Raw genomic sequence first — 20,505 nt, 5'->3', positions numbered from 1 at the left:
CAAATTTTGGTTAAATGCATATTGCACATTTTCTGTTAGTACAATAAACCTCATTTCAATCCTGAAATATTACTGTGTCCATCAGTTATTAGATATATCAAACTGAAGTGGCTGCTGCAAATACCAAAATATTTAGAACTAAAAATGATTAAGATTAATAGGGGTGCCCAAACTTTTTCATAGGACTGTATGTATTAGGGCTTTATGGGGGCTCTGGCTATCACTAGGGGGGTGTAGTCAGGATATCTGAGGGCAGGACTTATATACACAATCCCAGTATATTTGTCACAGTACATGTACCTGATGGAGACAGATGGCAGGGCTTAGTGCTTCTATATACTGTATATTAGTAGTCCATTGTTCTTACTATGTATAGATGTCACCACAACATTGAGCGCTGCCCGTGCAGCTAATATAGTAGGCGGAAGAACCGTAACAGGAAACATCTGTTGTTTGTAGGCGCCGGGATTGTTTATATGCTCTGAACTTTGTGGCATAGGTCTCTAGCACTATGGTGCCACGGGTGCCAGTCACTAGTATACTATGAAAGATCGTGAAGATAAAATTCCAGCAATCCAACTCTTGATAAAATTTAACTTTTAATGTGAGACAAATGAAAACATAAAAAATGAGGTGGACAACATGTCCAAAACCTCACATGAGTGCATGTAATGTCCAGAGAAACTGACGCGTTTCGAACACGATGTGTTCTTAGTCGTAGCCCCGATTTTCATTTGCGGTGCTGCCCCATCGTTGCTCATGGCCGTGGATATATGAATGGCCCCACATAACATGTGATGGCTGTCACAAAATGAACGTCACACAACCAGTTTTCACGCTTGTGCAAATGGAGCCTTCATGTACAAGTTTATACCCAGTCCAGGGACTAGAAGAGATGGAGGATTGGGCAATGAATCCTCACTGCACCCAATGATCCAGACAGTAAAGAGTCATACTACTTCATTAGGATGAACCGAACAGACTCGTACACTGAGCCCTAGTGCGAACTGAGCTCGAATGACTTCTAAAATAATTCCAGGCAACTTCGCTTGGTACTTTCTGTCCCAAAACTGTATTCCTGTAGCCCGATATTTGAGGCAGGGCTTTGGAGTCGGAGTTGGGCCCAGTGGAGTTGTGGTCAGAAAAAAGTGACAGACCCCATTTTCAGAACAGAATGATTCCTTATTCTTAGTTATTAATATTGTATAACCAGATATATAGTTTGTTACATATTTACTTTCCTAGGAATTCAGTCACTCGATGCTTCATGAATTGGAGGATCTTTTCCGCTTCTGCCTGACAATGGACGTCAGCCATTTATAAGGTGGGTCATCAGTATGAAAAACATTCATATCCTGGACAACCCCTTTAAACAGTGGGACACAAGAATCCCATTTTGATTATGGGAAATCCCTTTAAATCCAGCTGATAGCATGAAGCGGAGGTCAGTGTCAGGATCCTAGAATTTATTGAACCAACTTGCCATGATGATTATTGGACAATTACCAAATATACATGTGACATAAAGGGGGGACGGAGGGTTTGTAGGGGTGAAGCAGTGAGAACTGAAGTCTTATTATTAGTGATGGGGAAGTGTTGGCAGTGATAAGTTACCATTTGGTGGAGTGGATACGTTACGGGGCCGGAGCCATGCTCTTTGTCTTCTCACATGCCTGTACTTGCCTCTTGTGTTTGCTCAGCAGTAAATGAATTGCTAGTTTTCCTTGATAATGAAAAGTAAACACCCCTAAGCTGGTAAACTATGGCAGTGGGCGCCAAGTGCTACCAGAAACCTTGTAAAGGCTTTTCCGGGTTCAGGGCATTGCTGACTTCTCTTCAGTATAGCTCACCAATATGTGTATCTGTCAGGACCCCTGCTGATCAGCTGATAAGGGTCCTCAGGCTAATGCAGCCCTGTGTCCTCTTCATTGTTTACATGTATGGGGTCCACATAGTAGCAAATTACAGCTTTGTCCCTTTCAGGGGTGCAGAGGTAGTAAATACTATTGGGCCCTGGAGCCTCAGGGGGGCTAAGTACTGCTCTACAGCATAGAAGACACCGGTATTGTAGATAGCACCGTTGTGTTGGGGCCCAGGAGCTTCAGGTTACACTCTAGGTCCATTTCAAGAATATGGGGGGGTCTCACTATGCCCCTGAAGTGTTTTGCTGTTAATGAACTTTGTTAGGGTAGGGTAAAGGTAGGTGCTAAATCCGAGTGGGTCAAAGGAGCTTTGATGACGTCATGACCATGTGATCAGACTCTTTTGTGGGCGGAGCTATTCTGGATACTACAAGACAGTGGTGTTACATAGACCATGTGCTGGGAACTGATGGAAGGTAAGGAGGGGAGAAGAGACTGCAAGAGGGGGGAACTAGGGGCGGATGTAGGGGGCAATAAAACTGAAGGCAGATAAAGGGGGACATTAAACTAGTGGTAGATAGAGGGGGGGGATTAAACTGTGGACAGATGAAGGGGACATTAAACTAGTTTTAGATGGAGGGAGGGGGGATTAAACTGGGGACAGATGGAGGAGACATTAAAATGGGAACAGATCTTGGTTTGAATATTACCAGCTTTCTGACTTCTGGTGCCACTACTCAGTACATGCCTCCTTTCTTCCCCGCCCTCGCCTCTGGAAAGTCTGCTGAGTGGGTTGGGGGTTTGAGTGTCCTTAGTCTCATCGTTCTTGTTTGGGGCGTGTGGGTATTGGTGAGTATGGGGTAAGCGAGTGATGGGAGGAGCTTAGTGGTCTTTTGGGTGGTGGGTGGGAGGTTTGATAGTCCATGCATCTCATCTTCCTCTTATTTGGTGACAGTATTGGGCAGCGATCTCCACAGTGGCCTCTTCTTCTCCCAGTAGGATGTAGAGTTTCATCTTCTCGTCTGCAGATGCGAAGTCTGGGATGTGGGCAGAGAGTCTTTGGTAGTAGACGGCCCTCACAGCTGAGTATTTGGTGCAGTGTAGCAGGAAGTGGGTCTCGTCTTCTAGGGCCCCTTGGTCGCAGTGTTGGCACAGTCTGTTCTCCTGTAGCTTGTACCTCTACCCCCACATTAAACCGTGGGGGGTAGCTGGAGGGGGACATGTCTGCTTCTAGTTGCCCCCAGTTTAATGCTCCCCTCCAACTACTCCCACCGTTTAATGTCCCCCTCCAGCTGCCCCATAGTTTAATGCCCACCTCTAGTTTACACCAGTTTAAAACTGGGGCATGAGGAGGCAGATTTAAGACTGGTGCAATTGGAGGCGTACATTATAATGTGCGGGCATCTGTTAGGATGACTGTAGGAGCATTATTCTGTGTGGAGGAACATGGTAAAATGGATGAGAATGGGCGGGTTCAACATAGAAGTGGGTGGAGCTAAATCTGCCACCGCACGCATTTTGTCCCTCTTTCTGACCTTTGTAAGTTGGGAGGTATGTATGTTTCCGCTGTGGCAGTGGCCCACCTGGCTGTTGTCCTGGTCTTCTGATGGACCAGAGCAACAGACAGCCTGATGCTAGTGTGAACCTAGTGAACCCGTCAGTCTCAGGCTGCTAGCTCACTGCATGTACGACTGCCCATAGGAATCTGGTCTCAGGGTGTGTTTCCAAGGGGCTGAAATGTTGCAGACTCTGCTACTGTTTCATGTATGCTGCTGCTGTGCAGATCTACAGTCGTATGAAAAAGTTTGGGCACCCCTATTAATCTTAATCATTTTTAGTTCTAAATATTTTGGTGTTTGCAGCAGCCATTTCAGTTTGATATATCTAATAACTGATGGACACAGTAATATTTCAGGAATGAAATGAGGTTTATTGTACTAACAGAAAATGCGCAATATGCATTAAACCAAAATTTGACCGGTGCAAAAGTATGGGCACCTCAACAGAAAAGTGACATTAATATTTAGTAGATCCTCCTTTTGCAAAGATAACAGCCTCTAGTCGCTTCCTGTAGCTTTTAATCAGTTCCTGGATCCTGGATGAAGGTATTTTGGACCAACAATTCAAGTTCAGTTAAGTTTGATGTCGCCGAGCATGGACAGCCCGCTTCAAATCATCCCACAGATGTTCAATGATATTCAGGTCTGGGGACTGGGATGGCCATTCCAGAACATTGTCATTGTTCCTCTGCATGAATGCCTGAGTCGATTTGGAGCAGTGTTTTGGATAATTGTCTTGCTGAAATATACATCCCCGGCGTAACTTCAACTTCGTCACTGATTCTTGAACATTATTCTCAGGAATCTGCGGATACTGAGTGGAATTCATGCAACCCTCAACTTTAACAAGATTCCCGGAGCCGGCATTGGCCACACAGCCCCAAAGCATGATGGAACCTCCACCAAATTTTACAGTGGGTAGCAAGTGTTTTTCTTGGAATGCTGTTTTTTTGGACTCCATGCATAAATCCTTTTTGTATGACCAAACAACTCAATCTTTGTTTCCTCAGTCCACAGGACCATCTTCCAAAATGAAGCTGGCTTGTCCAAATGTGCTTTTGCATACCTCAGGCAACTCTGTTTGTGGCGTGCTTGCAGAAACGGCTTCTTTCTCATCACTCTCCCATACAGCTTCTCCTTGTGCAAAGTGTGCTGTATTGTTGACCGATGCACAGTGACACCATTAGCAGCAAGATGATGCTGCAGCTCTTTGGAGGTGGTCTGTGGATTGTCCTTGGCTGTTCTCACCATTCTTCTTCTCTGCCTTTCTGATATTTTTCTTGGCCTGCCACTTCTGGGCTTAACAAGAACTGTCCCCGTGGTCTTCCATTTCCTTACTATGTTCCTCAGTGGAAACTGACAGGTTAAATCTCTGAGACAACTTTTTGTATCCTTCCCCTGAACAACTATGTTGAACAATCTTTGTTTTCAGATCATTTGAGAGCGGGCTGTCCATGCTCGGTGACCATCAAACTTAACTGAACTTGAATTGTTTTGTAAAGAGGAATGGTCCAAAATACTTTCATCCAGGATCCAGGAACTGATTAAAAGCTACAGGAAGCGACTAGAGGCTGTTATCTTTGCAAAAGGAGGATCTACTAAATATTAAGGTTACTTTTCTGTTGAGGTGCCCATACTTTTGCACCAGTCAAATTTTGGTTTAATGCATATTGCACATTTTCTGTTAGTACAATAAACCTCATTTCAATCCTGAAATATTACTGTGTCCATCAGTTATTAGATATATCAAACTGAAATGGCTGCTGCAAACACCAAAATATTTAGAACTAAAAATGATTAAGATTAATAGGGGTGCCCAAACTTTTTCATAGGACTGTATGTGTCTCTGTGCAGTCTGATCCTACATCTTCTTTTGGAGGACATAGACATCCACCATCTGTTGGGTTGCTTACCTTTCACAACATATTTGCTGCAATTTTACCACCACGTCTTTCCCCTTCTTGAATGAGGCATAAAAAGTGTCTAGTACACATAATAAATGTGTGAAGCATGTACACCACCTTTTTTTTGGCCTGAATTGGGCCATAATTCTGGCTCATATCACGTATTAAATCTACCCAGCAGAACTCTATGACCGTTGTGTGTAAGACTAGCCATAAACAGGAACATTTCTGTGATAGAAATGATTTTACTCATTAACACAAGATTGCTGGGCTTTCTGACCGAAATCAATATCTCCAGACACTGTAGTAACATCTGTGCTCCACGAGGTGGAGCTGTAGTCTTTGCTTTATCATTAGGCTTGGCAGTAGACAGGGCTCTGATATTTGGAATCATTGTGTGCAAAATCTTTGTCAGAGTCACATGAAGAGTAGTGCAGGCCGAGTGCAAAACTCCAGCCATCCTTCTACTCAGCAGGGCGGGTGCTCCACTAGTAAGAGGCTTGGCAACACTTGGCATGTTAGCAGCACCACACAACACACTCAATTCCATATTCATTATGGCCAAACTAATATTACACATTTATAGACCGGTGCTATGTGCTGGGATTTAGGAAGGAGTGCAATATGAATTTTTTTCTACTAAAATGTATATAACCTGGAGACATATACAAGGGACCACCACTGAGCAATGGAGGGCCCATCATCCACAATCCGACCCAGTTGCATTATATAGCTGTCACTGTATATGTATATTAGGAGGATTACATTGTTCTGTGTGGGACCATTAGATTAAAGTAAGTCAGTATAATGAGCGGTGTGGATATGGTCTGTAGTCTGCATGATGGGGGTCTACTGAAATCTTGCACTAATCTTGAAATGTGGGGTTGGCCTATGGATGACTACTGTTTCCTACCGTTGCCATAGGTGGACCCCTCTGCAGAATAAGACAACTTCTGCTCTAGTAGTGAGTAGTGTCAAAGCCTTGTACTCACATCAGTACATGTCAGGGCTTCTCTATATATGTCCTACATGTTCCTGCGGCTGTTTCTGAGTGAGAGGGAGCTGGTTATAGAGCAGATCTCTCCTCTAGTCACTGTGTGCAGTATATGGTTGCTAGTCTCCATACATACCAACACTCCCAAATTTGTCAGGACTGTCCTGAAGTTCCCGTTGTTTATTAGGTGGTATTGCCTGGATTACCACAGGGCACAGTATATCTCCAGTATACACATAGAATACACCAGGACAGTGTGGTCACAGTAATGGAGCATTATATTGTGTGGGAGGCACTAAACTGGGGGCAATAAGATGGGCATTATACTGTTTGGAGCAGTCCTGTGTAACCTTATGGAGGGCTGTAGGGGGTCTGACATATTACCAGACAACTTAGTGCCGCATGCCACACTATTTTGTAGAGAAATTTTTGACTCGTAATAGGGGTCTTGTTCTGTGATTTCCTTTTTGGCCCACTGTCACTTTTCTCATGGGTCCTATAATGCCTATAGAGCAGAATAGGAGCTATGGAAACAGCGTAGCACAGCTGATCCATTCTTCTGTATGGGAGTTATGGGAACAATATAAAGAAACACTGCTCAGCATTCTCGTAAATCCTGGGTATAGGGGTTGGGACAAACTCAATATTGATAGGATTTAGATTTCTCCTTTCCTCTAATTTTGTTAAAGAGGACCTTTCAGTTCTTCAGGGCACATGCGATGAAATACACCGCTGGAAAGCCGACAGTGCGCTACTGTGAAAGAGAGCGTTCCCTACATCCCCGCCATGACGCTGAGGAACGTGCTCTCCCCCCCCAGTACTCGTCTATGGATGAGTACTGTCTGAAGTAGGAGGGGGGTGTTCCTCACTGCTCAGCGTCATGGCTGGGTGGTAAGGAATGCCCCCTTTCACAGTACAGCGCAATAGACACCACTGCGAGGAGCGGCGTTCCTGACGGACTGTCTGAAACGCCCTTTTGACACCAAACAGCTACGGTAACAGCACGGATAGCTCTTCCACGGGGTCTCAGAACAGTAACTGAATTTAGCACACTGTCGGCATTCTAGCGGTGTATTTCACAGCATGTGCCCTGTGGATATGAAAGGTCCTCTTTAATTGACAAAAATAAACTATTAACCCTTCTATTTCTGAAAGCATTCTTACTGTGCAGCATTTTTTTTCCACCTGCCTTCAACTTTTGCAGGGTCCTGTATGACAGAATACAGACTACCGTGAACATCTCCAGTTTACTTTTCTGTTAGGGAATTGCTTTTTGGTAGAACTTTGGTAAGAGATATTGCTCTGATCCACATGGCGGATAAATAATCTGGCAGGTGACCAATTGTTAAGCGCCCCACTGGTCATGTGAGACGGGGGGAATCATGCATGAACACATATAGTACCGTGTAGCCGCAGTCATCCTTCCAACCTTGATATAGCCCATGAACTTGTTCCCTGCCATTCGCTTTTATCAGATCGTAAGCACTACACTGCCATGGAGATTCTGTGTTGTGTTTACCATCTCGCACATTTCTGGCACTTCATAAAGCGAGCACAGGAACTTAATATTGCTGATTCGTTTCTTTTCCAGCTCCCCAAATATTCTCCACCCACCCTTGTCCTCAGCCTGGCCTTTCTTGTTGCAACACTCGGGGAGACTATACACCCCCCTCCCCAATTCAGTGTGTTGTTGAAGTTTACATTTCTTTATGACATTAATACATTTGGTTATTTAACCCTTTTGTCTTTACAGGGGAAGGGGGCTGTTTTCATGCTGAGCTGGGCAGCAATAGATCTGTTGCAGGTAAGTGCACCCATTACATATGAACTAGATTTATGTAATTGATATCACTATGATTGGATTTAAAGGGAAATGTCACCTTGTGTGGCCCTTACCTTATAGATTCTTATTATCTTATCATTGCTGGATAAACATATCAGTATGACTCCCACCGTTCCCAAGCTATCATTGCTGTTATACTCTCTGCTGTCAGGTGGGAGGTGTCAGGGTCGGAGCGGACAGACAGGGACCACCTTCCTTACACCAGACAGTATAACTGGGCTAAAATGAACAGTAATAATTGCTCAGGAATGGTGGGGGCTAGAGAAAAAATTTACAACTGCGCCGGCAACCAGAGGTGTGACACCTATTGACGGATGCAAAGAGGTAAAGTTGGTGGAGGTGGTGAAAAGCTGCTCTTTAAAGGGGTTCTCCAGGGAGTCTTTTTCTTCAAAGGTTTTTAGATGCTGTATCTAGGGATTCCAGGCTGGTTCTGACCCCATGTCATGTGATTAGAGCCAGCACCTGGGTCCCTCCGCCTCCTATACGAAAGCCAGCCTCCATAGTGCAGGTGAAAAAAGGAGAGGAGGGAGAAGGTGGAGCAACCCAGGGATCAGGTGCTGCTTCCAATCTTGTGACCCGAGGTTGAAACCATCCTGGAACCCCTAGGCCGCATCTAAAAATTCCCAGAGGAAGTAAGTCATAAAAAGACTCCCTAGAGAACCCCTTTACCATACAATGTGTAACCAAACTGCAGCTCAGCTTCCTTAGTGTACAGAGCCATCTGTTTACGGCTCCATATATTGTAAAGTTTTGGACCCAAATAGCTGATGGGATAGGTCTAGAGATGAGCGAGTACTGGTCGGATCAACCGATCCGAACATCACGCTCGCATAGAAATGAATGGACATAGCCGGCACGCGGGGGGTTAAGCGGCCGGCCGCCATCAAAGCGGAAGTACCAGGTGCATCCATTAATTTCTATGGAGTGTCCGCCATAACTGCAGAGCGGTTCTCTTGGAAAGGAATAACAGAGGATCTCCTGGAATGACATAGAGTCTTGGATTGATATTTCTTGGGGAATCTATGGGGAAGGGGGGTCTGATGGAACAACTCTTTATGCTGTTGACTAGGCATTGGGAGTGATATACAATCCTGTCTTTCTACTCTGCAGCCCTTTCGTCCTGTACCAGAATTAGCGCCATTGTGTTTGTCTTTGTAGTCACTCCACTCTTCTGTATTTTTGTTAGCAACTTCCTGAAGATCCTGGGAGCGATGGAGAGGAAAAGGCTCAGAGTTGATGGAATTCCGACTGACATCCCAGCTGGACGTGCAAAGGATAAACTCACCATCCATTTCCTGAGGAGCCGAAATGGGGGAGGAGAGGTGGAAGACATTGACATTATCCAGGGAAATCCAACGTATGCCATTGTTACGTTTGAAGACGATGAAGGTAAAAGACAAAGCCAGGATGGACATCTATAGCAGGACCCTAAAGAGTGAAGTAGAAGGGTTAGAAGCACATGAAATGGTATAGGGGTCGCCTTATTTGTGTGGTTCTATAGAAGAGCTATACTGGGTCCGGCCAAGCTCATAATTGTAGTTGTGACAGACGTTTGGTGTGTGCCGCTACACATACTTATTAATATTTTATTCATGTATGATAGAAGTATGAGTGTTTATAGGGTCACATCCCCCACTGACAATGTCTTCATAACATTCTAGGATGAATAACAGAGAAATGGAATAGTGCAAAATGATATTAAAATATGCTTCAGGATTATGATATTATGGGGAGTCAGGAATGGAGACAGGTCCCCTTTAAAGGAACACTAAACCTAGAAATGAACGCTCAATGCAAACAAATAATATACTGCATATGTCCTCACTGTTATCAGTCTGCAGCACGTTCTGCACAATTCGTGTACATAACAGTTATGTAGAAATCCTTTGGCGAACACGGGTAAATACCCTGCTGATCAGCACCACTGTCCTACTGCAATAACAGCCCAGCAGGGAGGCTCCTGATCCAGAGTTTGCGTGCTCAAAAAGATCCCATTGATTTCAATGGGAGTTACAAGTGTATACAGCGCGTAATTTTGCACCCGTAATTTTGCAGCCAGGACAGTGATAAGGAGAGTGGTGTGGGGGTACAGAGATTTCTATATACAGAGTGTCTCCTAAGAAGAGATCCAGGATAAAAGCTTAGAAAGAACTGTCGGATTCAGGTAAAAGATGGCTTTATACATGATATTGCTGTACAGCTTGGAACTATAATCCTATCTGCCATAGTAGCTGAGATCATTTTAAGCCCCCTGTTTTTTTAGGGGTTAGGGAATTTCACTGATACACCAATGAATAGCCCATGTTCCATAATGTATACAGTCATTGTCTGCCTGAATCCAGCAGTTCCTTCTGAGCCTGGATATACTATTTCTTACTGAACCTGTCACCATAGACATACAATGTAATTTGCAGGGGCATGTTATAGCGCAGGAGGAGCGGAGCACATTGATGTATAATTTTTTGGGAAGACATTCAGCCTATCTGAGTAAAGTGCGCTTGGCTTAGAAAGACCTGAGAGTTTGTATATGTAGGGATTGTTATGTACGTGCAGATTCTAGTTAATACCTCCATTTGCATCGATCTCTTTCTGTTTCCGCAGTGGTGGAGAGTGTCCTGAGAATTAAGGATCATAGGTTGCAAGTCGGTGACACGATATATAAGCTGGTGGTTAGTGAGGTCACTGGCAAAGTGGAACTAGAAGAGGTACGGAAAATAATACAAATACCTGTATTTTATTACGTTTTTACTTGAATAAGCTGTAATACCAGTCATGACCATAGATAGGAGTGGTGTTATTAGGGGAGAAAAACAAACAAGCCTTCTTTCTGATCCTGGACAACACCTTTTATCAATCGGCTTTTCCCACTATGGTATGCAATGGCGTAATGTTAGGATATGTCATTATTTACTGATCAGTGTGGTCCAGATGTCAGAGGTCAGGAGACCCACTGGTCTGTAGGATATGCCATGGCCTCCATTACATCTCCTATAGCGTTTAACATCCCCCATTCTTTACATCTGTTTAGCAGATCCATTTAACGGATATAAAAAACAGATGCAAATGTAAATTGAAATCCGTTTCTGTCCATTTTTCTGCCACAAAAGTTTGGTAAACTAGGTTTTTTTAATCCTTAAAAAAATGGACAGAAACTGATCCGTTTTTTCACATTGATCTCTATGTAAACGGACGGCCATCGGTTTGCATCCATTAAATGGATGTAAAAAACGTGAACTGAATGAAGCCAACGTCAGCCATACTCATTCATCACCTACCTGTCCAAGACCGAAATGTTCAGCGCTGGCACAGTTACTAATCTGGATTGGCTATAGGTGACACCTGCATACAGTGTAAAGGGTTTTCCCAGAATCATCACTGGGGTCTCATTGCTTAGACCCCCACAAATCAGGAGAATGAGAGTCCCATGTCCCTTATGGGAATGGAGCAATGGCTGTGCTCCCTCTGGCTCCCATGGAGTATACTGCTAAGCTGTATTAGTCAATTAGATTATTAATGTAGCGGCATCATGAATCTAAGACTGCCGCTCCATTAGATGGGTGACATCAGACCCCTATTCTCATGGTCAGTGGGGTCACAGCAGTCACACACTTCTTACCTATCGTATAGATGGGAGATAAGTTATGATTCTGGGAAATCTCCTTTAATGTACGGACATTACTCATTACACCCTAGTATCTATATAGTGAGTGCTGTGCAGATTTTCTCACTAAACAGTTTATATCTAATCTCCTAAATAAACAGGATTTCCTAGAAAAATAGCATTGTGTCCTTTATGATATGGAAGATGTACACTTGTAGGAAACAGGATGCCCTCCTCATGTCATATTTGTTATTAAGGGACTGCAATTTGTACCACTTATCGGGTTTATACAGCTGCGCTGTCACCTCTGAGCCATGACGGTCAAGACAAATATGAAAGTGCTGGGAATCAGATTTACATGTTTAGCTTTCAGTAGTGTGCACAAGTATCCACTTGTTAGAGTAGCAGTTCGTGCTCCAGAGCTGCTGTTCCTACTGCACAAGACGTTAGTAACAGTGGAGTCATTTTGTGCTTGCGGGTATACAAAGACTCTTAAGGCTAAGGCCCGGTTCACATCTGTGTTCAGGTTTCCATTGGGGACCCCCCGAATGGAAACCTATATGCATAAAAAAGTGGTTATCTAAGGAAACCCCATAGACTTATAATGGGGTTCGTGTGGTTTCCCCACAAAACATGCGGAGAGAAAAGTGCTGCTTGCAGGACTTTACTCTCCACATTTATCGTGTGGAAACCATACGGACCCCATTATAAGATTATATAGATAACTGCTTTTTTATGCATATAGGTATTCAGGGGATTCCCAAGCATAGAGAATAGAGAAGAGCCTTTGTATACCTGCAAGTAAGTTCATAAAGACTGTGGACACTTGTATCAGTCCATAGGTGAATTAGTACACAGAGACTCTTGCATCCTGGTAAGCTATTGGCAGAAAACCTCTATAACATATATCTAAACAACAATAAACAGCTTAAAGGGGTATTCACATAACTCTTGTTCTGCAGCTTGCAGGCTCTGTGCTCTCTTCACTTCCTGGATTTCTCAGCACATTGGTGGGCAGGGTTTCATTTGCTCTGCTATCTGCTATGTTTGCAGTCAGTAATGAGGGATTGGTTGTAAATGCATTACCACAGTATAAAGCTGATGTGGAAACTGATGTAGCAGAGCTGGATTTGAGTCAGCTTGCATTACATACAGAGGTAACGGACTCCTTATCTCAGCCCTTATCAGCCAAATTCAATTAAACTGGCTGATAAGTGGAAAAGTTGAAGATAGACAGCACAGTAATCCCGGCGCTCTCACCTCCCCCCTCCCCTATCTGAGGAGCTCTGTTGCTTGTCAACCTCTCCCTCCCCCCCTGAGAGCAGGCAGCTACTTCACTTGGGACAGTGTCAACAATGAAGTGAATAAATTAAGATAGCGGCCAAACAAAGCAGTTTTGATAAAGCAATGCATTTAGGAAAAGTCTTAAATCCACATAAACTAGCATTATAGATAGGATGCTTTTCATGGGACAACCCCTTTAAGTTATTTTTCATTTTAAGGTATTTCAGAAGCTGGCGTTGACTGTGAACTACAAAAAACTCCCAGAAAGCTGTAGAAGTCTTCTAAAAAACTTAAGGCAGACTCATAAAGATGTGAAGTTTGACTATGATGAAAAGTCCATGACGTGTACTATAAGTGGACCGTATGAAAAGGTCCAAACCTTGGCACAGGAAATCTTAAGCAAATTAGAAATCGGAAAGACAAATGTAAAGCAAATCTCATCCGATACACGAAGGAAAACGAAGAGTGACCGCCTTAAAAATGTTTCAGACCCTCAGGACATCTCACAAGTCTCAGATCAAAGGGCCGTGCCTCTTTATGGAAGTGCCGTGGAAGCAAGATATAGTCAGCAGACTGAATCCTTAGAGCAGCTACAAGAACCTTTTGTATGGGATTCTGATATCTTCAAATACATACAAAAATTCCACACTTTGGAGTATCAGGAGATCCTGAGCAAATATCGTGTTCAAACAGTGGATGAAAGCGCAGATGGAATCACCACAATCTATCTTCAGATGGTCAACGGGGGTAAAAACCATGTGGCAGACTTGAGATGTGCACGATACAGGCTCATGAATCTTTATCAAGGTTTAGAGCTACTTCTTCGGAAAGAGCAGATAGATAAAAGATATGTATATGGAGATCAGAACCTTCATAGAGTATTGTTGAGAGACCTCCAAAAACTGCATCCTAAGCTTTTATGTCATGACGATGAGAGATACCTGTACCTTATTGGTAATGGGGTTGATGTGGCTCAGGGGAAACAATACATCAGTGATGTACAACTGAAGTATGACCGTCCATCAAGTTACCTAGACACACAATTTACTGCAAGCGGAGCAAGTACCATGTCTGAAGGAGCGTCACATTCCTTGTCCCCCACTTACAAGCATGAAAGCAAAGTTGGAAGCAGGATAGCTGCCTCATTCAACACTCCTACAACACATAGCTCATACTTGACAAAGACCCATATAGATGAAAAATACCTGGTCTCCGCAAATAGTCCTAGCAGACAGCTGCTAGATCTGGAACGAGATCCACCCAATGATAGGACATCTCTCAGGGCCTCCATCACAAGTGACCTTCACAAGAATGAAGATTTTGGTGATGAAAAATCGGAAAGCAAGATCATGCCGTCGTTGAAAAGACGAGATGTCCTCCCATCCCTAAAAACTGGCAGAGAGGATATAAGGCAAAGCAGAAGTAACTCCAAACCTACAGGCCCACTCAAGCCCGTCCGAATTACCAAAGCGTCAAGTGAGCTTCCCTACTCGAGCCTGGTAGATGTGGACTCTCCATCCATGGACTTTAAAGTACCAGAAGGTAAACTGAGAAGATCCAATAGTCTGTCCCGTGTATATTCTAAAGACAATGCCTCTTCTGAGCAGCAGAGCGATTCTCTAATATTGAAAGATGAAATTCTTGTGGCAGATTGGCTGTGGCATTATATTAAACAAAACCATAAATCGGACATTGATAATTGGTGTTCGGAGGTTGTGTTAATGGAGGAGAAGCAAAAGGGGAAAGTTGCCTTAAAGATGAAGGCAGCTAACAAGACAGCTTTAACTTTAACTAAGGAGAAGATTCAGCTGTTGTGTTGGAAAGAGGACATAAGTGTCGCCTGCTCTTGTCTTGACTACGCCACCCTTGGTGTTCAAGGGCCAGATGACAGTGCATTGGTTGGGTGGCGCGATCTGTTCCGTAAATACTCTGATAAACTTTCTGTTAAACTGGAGGCAGATAAACTGGTCCTTATATATCCCAAAGAAATTCAGACTCATGTTCTAGAAGAGTGCAGTCAACACATGGAACGTAAAACAAAGCCACTTAGGGATGTCCCGATGCCAGACAGTAGTCAGTCTTCTTTACACCTCAAGGACAAATTCGAGTTCTTAAGCAATGATAAGACTGAAGATTATACTTCGGAGTCAAAGCATAAGCAAAACTTAGAAGACAAAGTTTTCAGCAACCCACATCTTGAACCTTTATCGTTTCATTCAGGAGGAGAGGATAAGACCCAACAGAACAACTATGAAGCTGGAAAAGGTCTGATAGATGAGAAGTATCCGCTGGTTAGTGCAACAGATCCATTCCAAGGAATCACCCATGGGAATGAAGCTTTTTTTGACAATCCAGTGCCAGCATCCCCAGAAGAAAACTTTTCATATGCCAAAAAATATCAAGATTCCTTTGAAGACCCAAAGAATAACTTGACATCAGAGAAGCTTCAGACCGATTCCTACACCAGAAGGAAATTTTTAGAAAGTGTGAAAGCTTCTGATCATGGTTCTTATTCCAGTGAGTTATTAACACAAGGGATTGACTTTTCTCCACCAAGTGTCCAAGATCAGACTGGGTATGAAGACCAGGGCATCTCAAGAGAGGGCCCCGTATCTCAGAATCCGAGCACTTCATCTCAATTGCGGATCCCTGCAGTTGGCCAAGAGTCAGAGACAATGGATACTGTTTGTGCCCAGTGTAACAAAATGGGCAAAACAACTCAAACATCTTCTGGGCCGATTCTGTGTGTGAAATGTTATGTGGCATCTATCACCTCTGATATAGCAAAAGGCAAAGGTACTTTGAGGGCCTCCATGACCCATACAAACATGAGCCTCAGACTATCCGGGTATGAACGAGATACTACTTTGAAGATAATATATGAAGTTCCAGATGGAGTGCAAGGGGTAAGTGATAAAGTCCGATCCAGGTACACAAGTGCGGTATATCTCTCTATTATATGGCCATTTTAATAACTAAAGTGTAATGGTGCTCACCACCCTCCATATTGGTTTGGGATCAGCATGGATCGTTTGGTCATATCCATGTATAGCAAGGCAGGAGTGTTACTAATATGCAGGGATTAAATATTTATGGCCTATCCTAATGTGTAGGCCTTTGCTGTGGATCCTACGTCTTGGACCCTAAGCCGTCATATTGTTCATAAAGGGCTCTTAGTGAGCTGCAGTACCAGGCACCACCACACTTGTATGAATGGTGTTGTACATATATAAACAAAGTATCCCTTACTTATTGGAGGGGGACATGGGGATATACAGTTGATGAATCGGGCAAAAGTTTAAATGAGTTGGAGCAAATGTTTAAATAGAGAATTTAGGTTTTTTGGCAAAATTTCAACAATAAATCTGCTCCATTGAGTTTAGTTGTAGTCTATAACCATGGAGAACCGGGGCAGGCTAAGACTACCATGGTTCCTTGGCTGTATGAAGATTGTACATGGACAATCCTATTTACTTGTTATTGCTAATGAGATCTTTGGGTGGACATACCCTCCAGAAAGTCTGAATAGACGTCCAAAAAGGTTGTATTATAATTCCACGTTGGTGGAGAAATAGTCAAAGTGGACAGTACTTGGGGGGTAAGCAGTGAAGGGTACGAGCTAAACCATAGAATATTCTGACCACATTGTTTTGTTCTTGTCACCAAGGCCGGAGATCCTCAACCAGGATGCTTGTACAAAGGGGGCAAATTTGAAGCATACCTGCCGGATAACCGGGAGGGGAGGAAGCTGCTGGTCTTATTACAGAAAGCCCTAGATGAAGGCCTCATTTTTCACATCAAGACCTTTGATACAGGAGAAAAAGTCACATGGTACAAAATTCCTCATAAAACCTCACCAGATGGTGGGAAGCAAAAGTAAGTATCTTTCACGATATTGGTAGAACTTTTTCAGCCGCTATGTAGTCTATCAGCTAGCTATTGGCTGCCATAAATGGTGGACTGTGCTTTGTCAGCACCAAGATAAGCTTCGGCTACAATGTGACTTTGCCTGTGACCAATGACCAGAAGGTAACACTGTGACTTCTTAAGGCCAAGCCCCCACGTTAGGGAAACACAGCTTATTTTTGTTGCAGATTTTGTTGCGGTTTTTTGAGCCAAAGCCAGGAGTGGATTAAGCAGAAGGTAGAAGTATAAGGCCCCGTTCACACAGGGCAAGAGGGGGCGGATTTTGTAGTGGAATCCACGACATAATCCACCCCCTCACAATGGTGATCTATGTAGACCGCTAGCGGCATGTTGCCACTAGCGGAAAAAAGAAACGAGCTACCCTTTCTTCAGGCAGATTCCGCGGCTGAATCAGCCGTGGTGTCCACCTTGCGACAGCACCCTCCAGACTAGGCCCATTCATTTGGGCCTAATCTGGAGCAGAAAGCCGTGATGGGATGCCGTGCACTGCACTGGCATTCCGTCGCGGCAGCCACAACGCAATATGCACACGCGTAATTGCGTGTGAACTAGCCCTAAGAAGCTTGCTATATATTTCCCATTCCTTTGTAGCCATTCTTGGCTTTGGCTCAAAAAACCGCAACAAAATCTGCAACAAAAAAATGCTGCGTTTCCGCAACGTAGGGCCACAAAGAGTTTTCCTATCTCCCTCTCTCAGCAGTTTGCCTGCTGTCTGTTCTTTTCACTTCCTGTCCTGTAAAGGAGCAGTGAGTGATGTCATCTGCCCTGGTATCAGATACAGGCCTGATGCCTTGACAACAACATGTAATCTATAGAGATGAGCGAGTACTGTTGGGATCAGCCGATCCAAACAGCACGCTCCATATAAATGAATGGATGCACCTGGTACTTCTGCTTTGACGGCGGTCGGCCGCTTAACCCCTGCGTGCCGGCTACGTCCATTTATTTCTATGCGAGCGTGCTGTTCGGATCGGCTGATCCGAACAGTACTCGCTCATCTCTAGTAATCTATGGTAGGAATATCATCATATAGGCAAATGAAGTAGGATTGGTAGAGCAGTGAATTTAGGAAAACTATCACCTATATTGAGGACACTATTAGAGGGCTCTGGGAATCGGAGTTTCTACTTGCGTTTCTTGAATTGAAGCAGCTCATTTCTCTTCATAGGAATGGATACCCAGATCTGACCTATATGAAATCTGTGATTGCTATCCTTAAAGAAAACGGCATTGAATAAAAGACAGCCTTGACTTGTGGAGCGTGTAGAAGATTGCAGAGTGTTGCTTCACATGTACACCATTCTTTGGATATGATATAATTGGAGTAACTTAGAAGCCATCAGAAGATCTGGCTGCTGTTTTACTATGCAATATTTTACAAGTCAGAAGAAAACCAACCCTGCAGCAGCTTCACTAAGGGTTAATTGAGTGTATATATTGCATTAAATTATCACATTCCATAATCATGTTTTAAAGGGGTTTCCTATAATAAATGCAGAATAAGTGGGGGCACAAGTTTCTCTCCAGTGAAGTCAACATATTTCCTATGTACATTCATTCCAGCTGAACCTGGGACTTCCGAACTGGGTCCAAGCCCAAGTCACATGATCAGAACCAGCCCAACACCCAACTCACTCCACCTCCTACCTCTCCAGTTTTCACTATTATATACCTGTGCTATGGGGGCCAACAGTCTAAAATGAAGTCAGCCCCGGTAGCACGGGTAACTATCGGTGAAGACGGGAGAGGGCGTGGTTACAATCATGTGACCAGGGTCAGGACATGCCTGGAACCTTGAGCTTCAACAAATGCTCAGAGAAAGTCAGTTGAAGTCCCTAGACAGCCCCTTTAAGGGTTCTCTCACAGGCAGGTGGAATGTAATGCAGCACCTGTTCTTGCATAGATTACAGAAAAAGGTCAGACTTTTTTTTTTTTTTTTTTTTTAAATCAGAATCAATGGGTGTCAAATTTACATAATATTAATTTGCAACTCGCCAACTGACAGGTATGAGGTGAAGTAGGGGAAACCCTTGTACCTCTTTAATCATAATACAGATTGATACAGCATTGATGGTCACTTAGCATGGGCTATTAAAGGGGTCTAGCCATGGCCGGTGTGACCTGTCCCTCTCGAGAATGGGATCAGGTGACATTCCTATCAGCGCTTAGTTAGGCCTGGACCCCACATAGCATAAACTCCCCCGCGGTAAAAATGTAAACATTGTACAGTACCTGCAAAGTGGATGGGATTCTGGTTAATCCAATCCATATGTTGCAGAAAAATATCCACAGAAGAAATCCTGCAATTTCAAAGCCGCTCACTTTTTTTTGAAAATTGCATCCTGTCAGATCTACTCTATGTACAGATGTTTTCTGTATGGGTATAAAAAGCAGAAAGACCAGAGGAAAAACTCTGTGGACTTTGTGAAAATCACTGCGATGCATTTCGGCCGTGGTTTGTACTGCAGAACTTTTAGGCTGCGACTCGTTGCGTGGGGCCTTAAGCCGGTTACATACCAATCTTGTCACTATCCCTTTAATTTCAGTGGGGTGCTGTGCGTTAAACTAGTCTCATCTGGGAGAACGTGGCCAGAGCTTCCCCACAGGACCTGCTTCTGAGTTGCTGGTGGTTACCATCTTGTTCAATGAACTCAGACTCTTAATGGATTCCTATGGAACTCAGAACAAGGCTGTCATAGGAATGTATGGAGTCCGAGTTCCTGTTCACAGACAGAAATGCAGAAGCAGGCCATGTGGGCCAGGCCAGGACTATCTGCCAGATAAGGCAACAAGTTTAACCCTTACAGCACCCCAGTACCTATGTATAAACAGTAACAGGGGCAGTAACTTTTCTGTACATTTATTCCATCCTGCAATCTGTATTCACTGCATTGGTCACAGAGTTATACAGTAGTCAATGAACCTTACATCTGTATAACTAGGAAAATGGCTGTAAGTAATATTTTCCCGTGTTTCAATCATTAAATGTTAATCAGTGTGAACGAGTGCTAAAGAGATCGATTAAAAGATTTTATTTATTTTTAGATATTTGTAATGCCTGTGCTAACCAGCCATGGAGTTGGCTGCATTCTCCATTGACTTCTGACAAAGGTGTAAGGCTAGGATCACAAGGCTGCTTGTACCTGCACGATACTAAGATCACAAATGTCATGGTGGTTACACAGGTCTAGTTGGAGTAAATTTCTGCCAGATGACAAGTTTCTGTGCAGCCGTAGCCTAAATGTTATACTAGCAGTTTCTTACTGCCACAATGTAATAAATGAATTACAATGCCAGCAGCAGGTCAGGCCACTGTCTATTGGGCGCTGCAGTACTGGCATGTGCTCACTACACAAGTGAATTGCTTCCGGCCCCATGTGTACCCTACAAGTGTCAGAAGCAGCGACTGCCTATAAATGATGCATTACTAGACAATCCCTTTAAGTTACTGGGGTTTAGGGTTTCAAACCTGCCCGTCTGAGTCTTATCTGTCCCCTCGTTTTTTCAGTTTCCAGACTCTTGTGAAGTCTT

The 20,505-nt window shown here is 43.7% G+C and overlaps 1 protein-coding gene across 2 annotated transcripts; it reads left to right on the top strand.

The window, feature by feature from the left end:
• The first annotated feature begins 1,244 nt into the window (after positions 1 to 1,244).
• On the top strand, positions 1,245 to 19,959 carry LOC142208662 (uncharacterized). 2 transcript variants are annotated; one of them, XM_075277293.1, is made up of 7 exons: positions 1,245 to 1,324; positions 8,073 to 8,123; positions 9,349 to 9,551; positions 10,764 to 10,867; positions 13,266 to 15,953; positions 16,715 to 16,923; positions 18,143 to 19,959. In XM_075277293.1, exons 3-7 carry the CDS (start codon positions 9,374 to 9,376, stop codon positions 18,210 to 18,212), a joined length of 3,249 nt encoding a protein of 1,082 aa, XP_075133394.1. In that variant the 5' UTR covers positions 1,245 to 1,324; positions 8,073 to 8,123; positions 9,349 to 9,373; the 3' UTR covers positions 18,213 to 19,959. The 2 variants fall into 2 exon arrangements, with proteins under 2 accessions (XP_075133394.1, XP_075133395.1); XM_075277294.1 differs by lacking the exon at positions 1,245 to 1,324 and adding an exon at positions 4,897 to 5,031.
• The last annotated feature ends 546 nt before the right edge of the window (positions 19,960 to 20,505 follow it).

This window comes from Leptodactylus fuscus, chromosome 6 (assembly GCF_031893055.1).
Source record: "Leptodactylus fuscus isolate aLepFus1 chromosome 6, aLepFus1.hap2, whole genome shotgun sequence".
Classification (NCBI taxonomy): domain Eukaryota; kingdom Metazoa; phylum Chordata; class Amphibia; order Anura; family Leptodactylidae; genus Leptodactylus; species Leptodactylus fuscus.
This window is presented reverse-complemented; position numbering and strand designations above follow the sequence as displayed.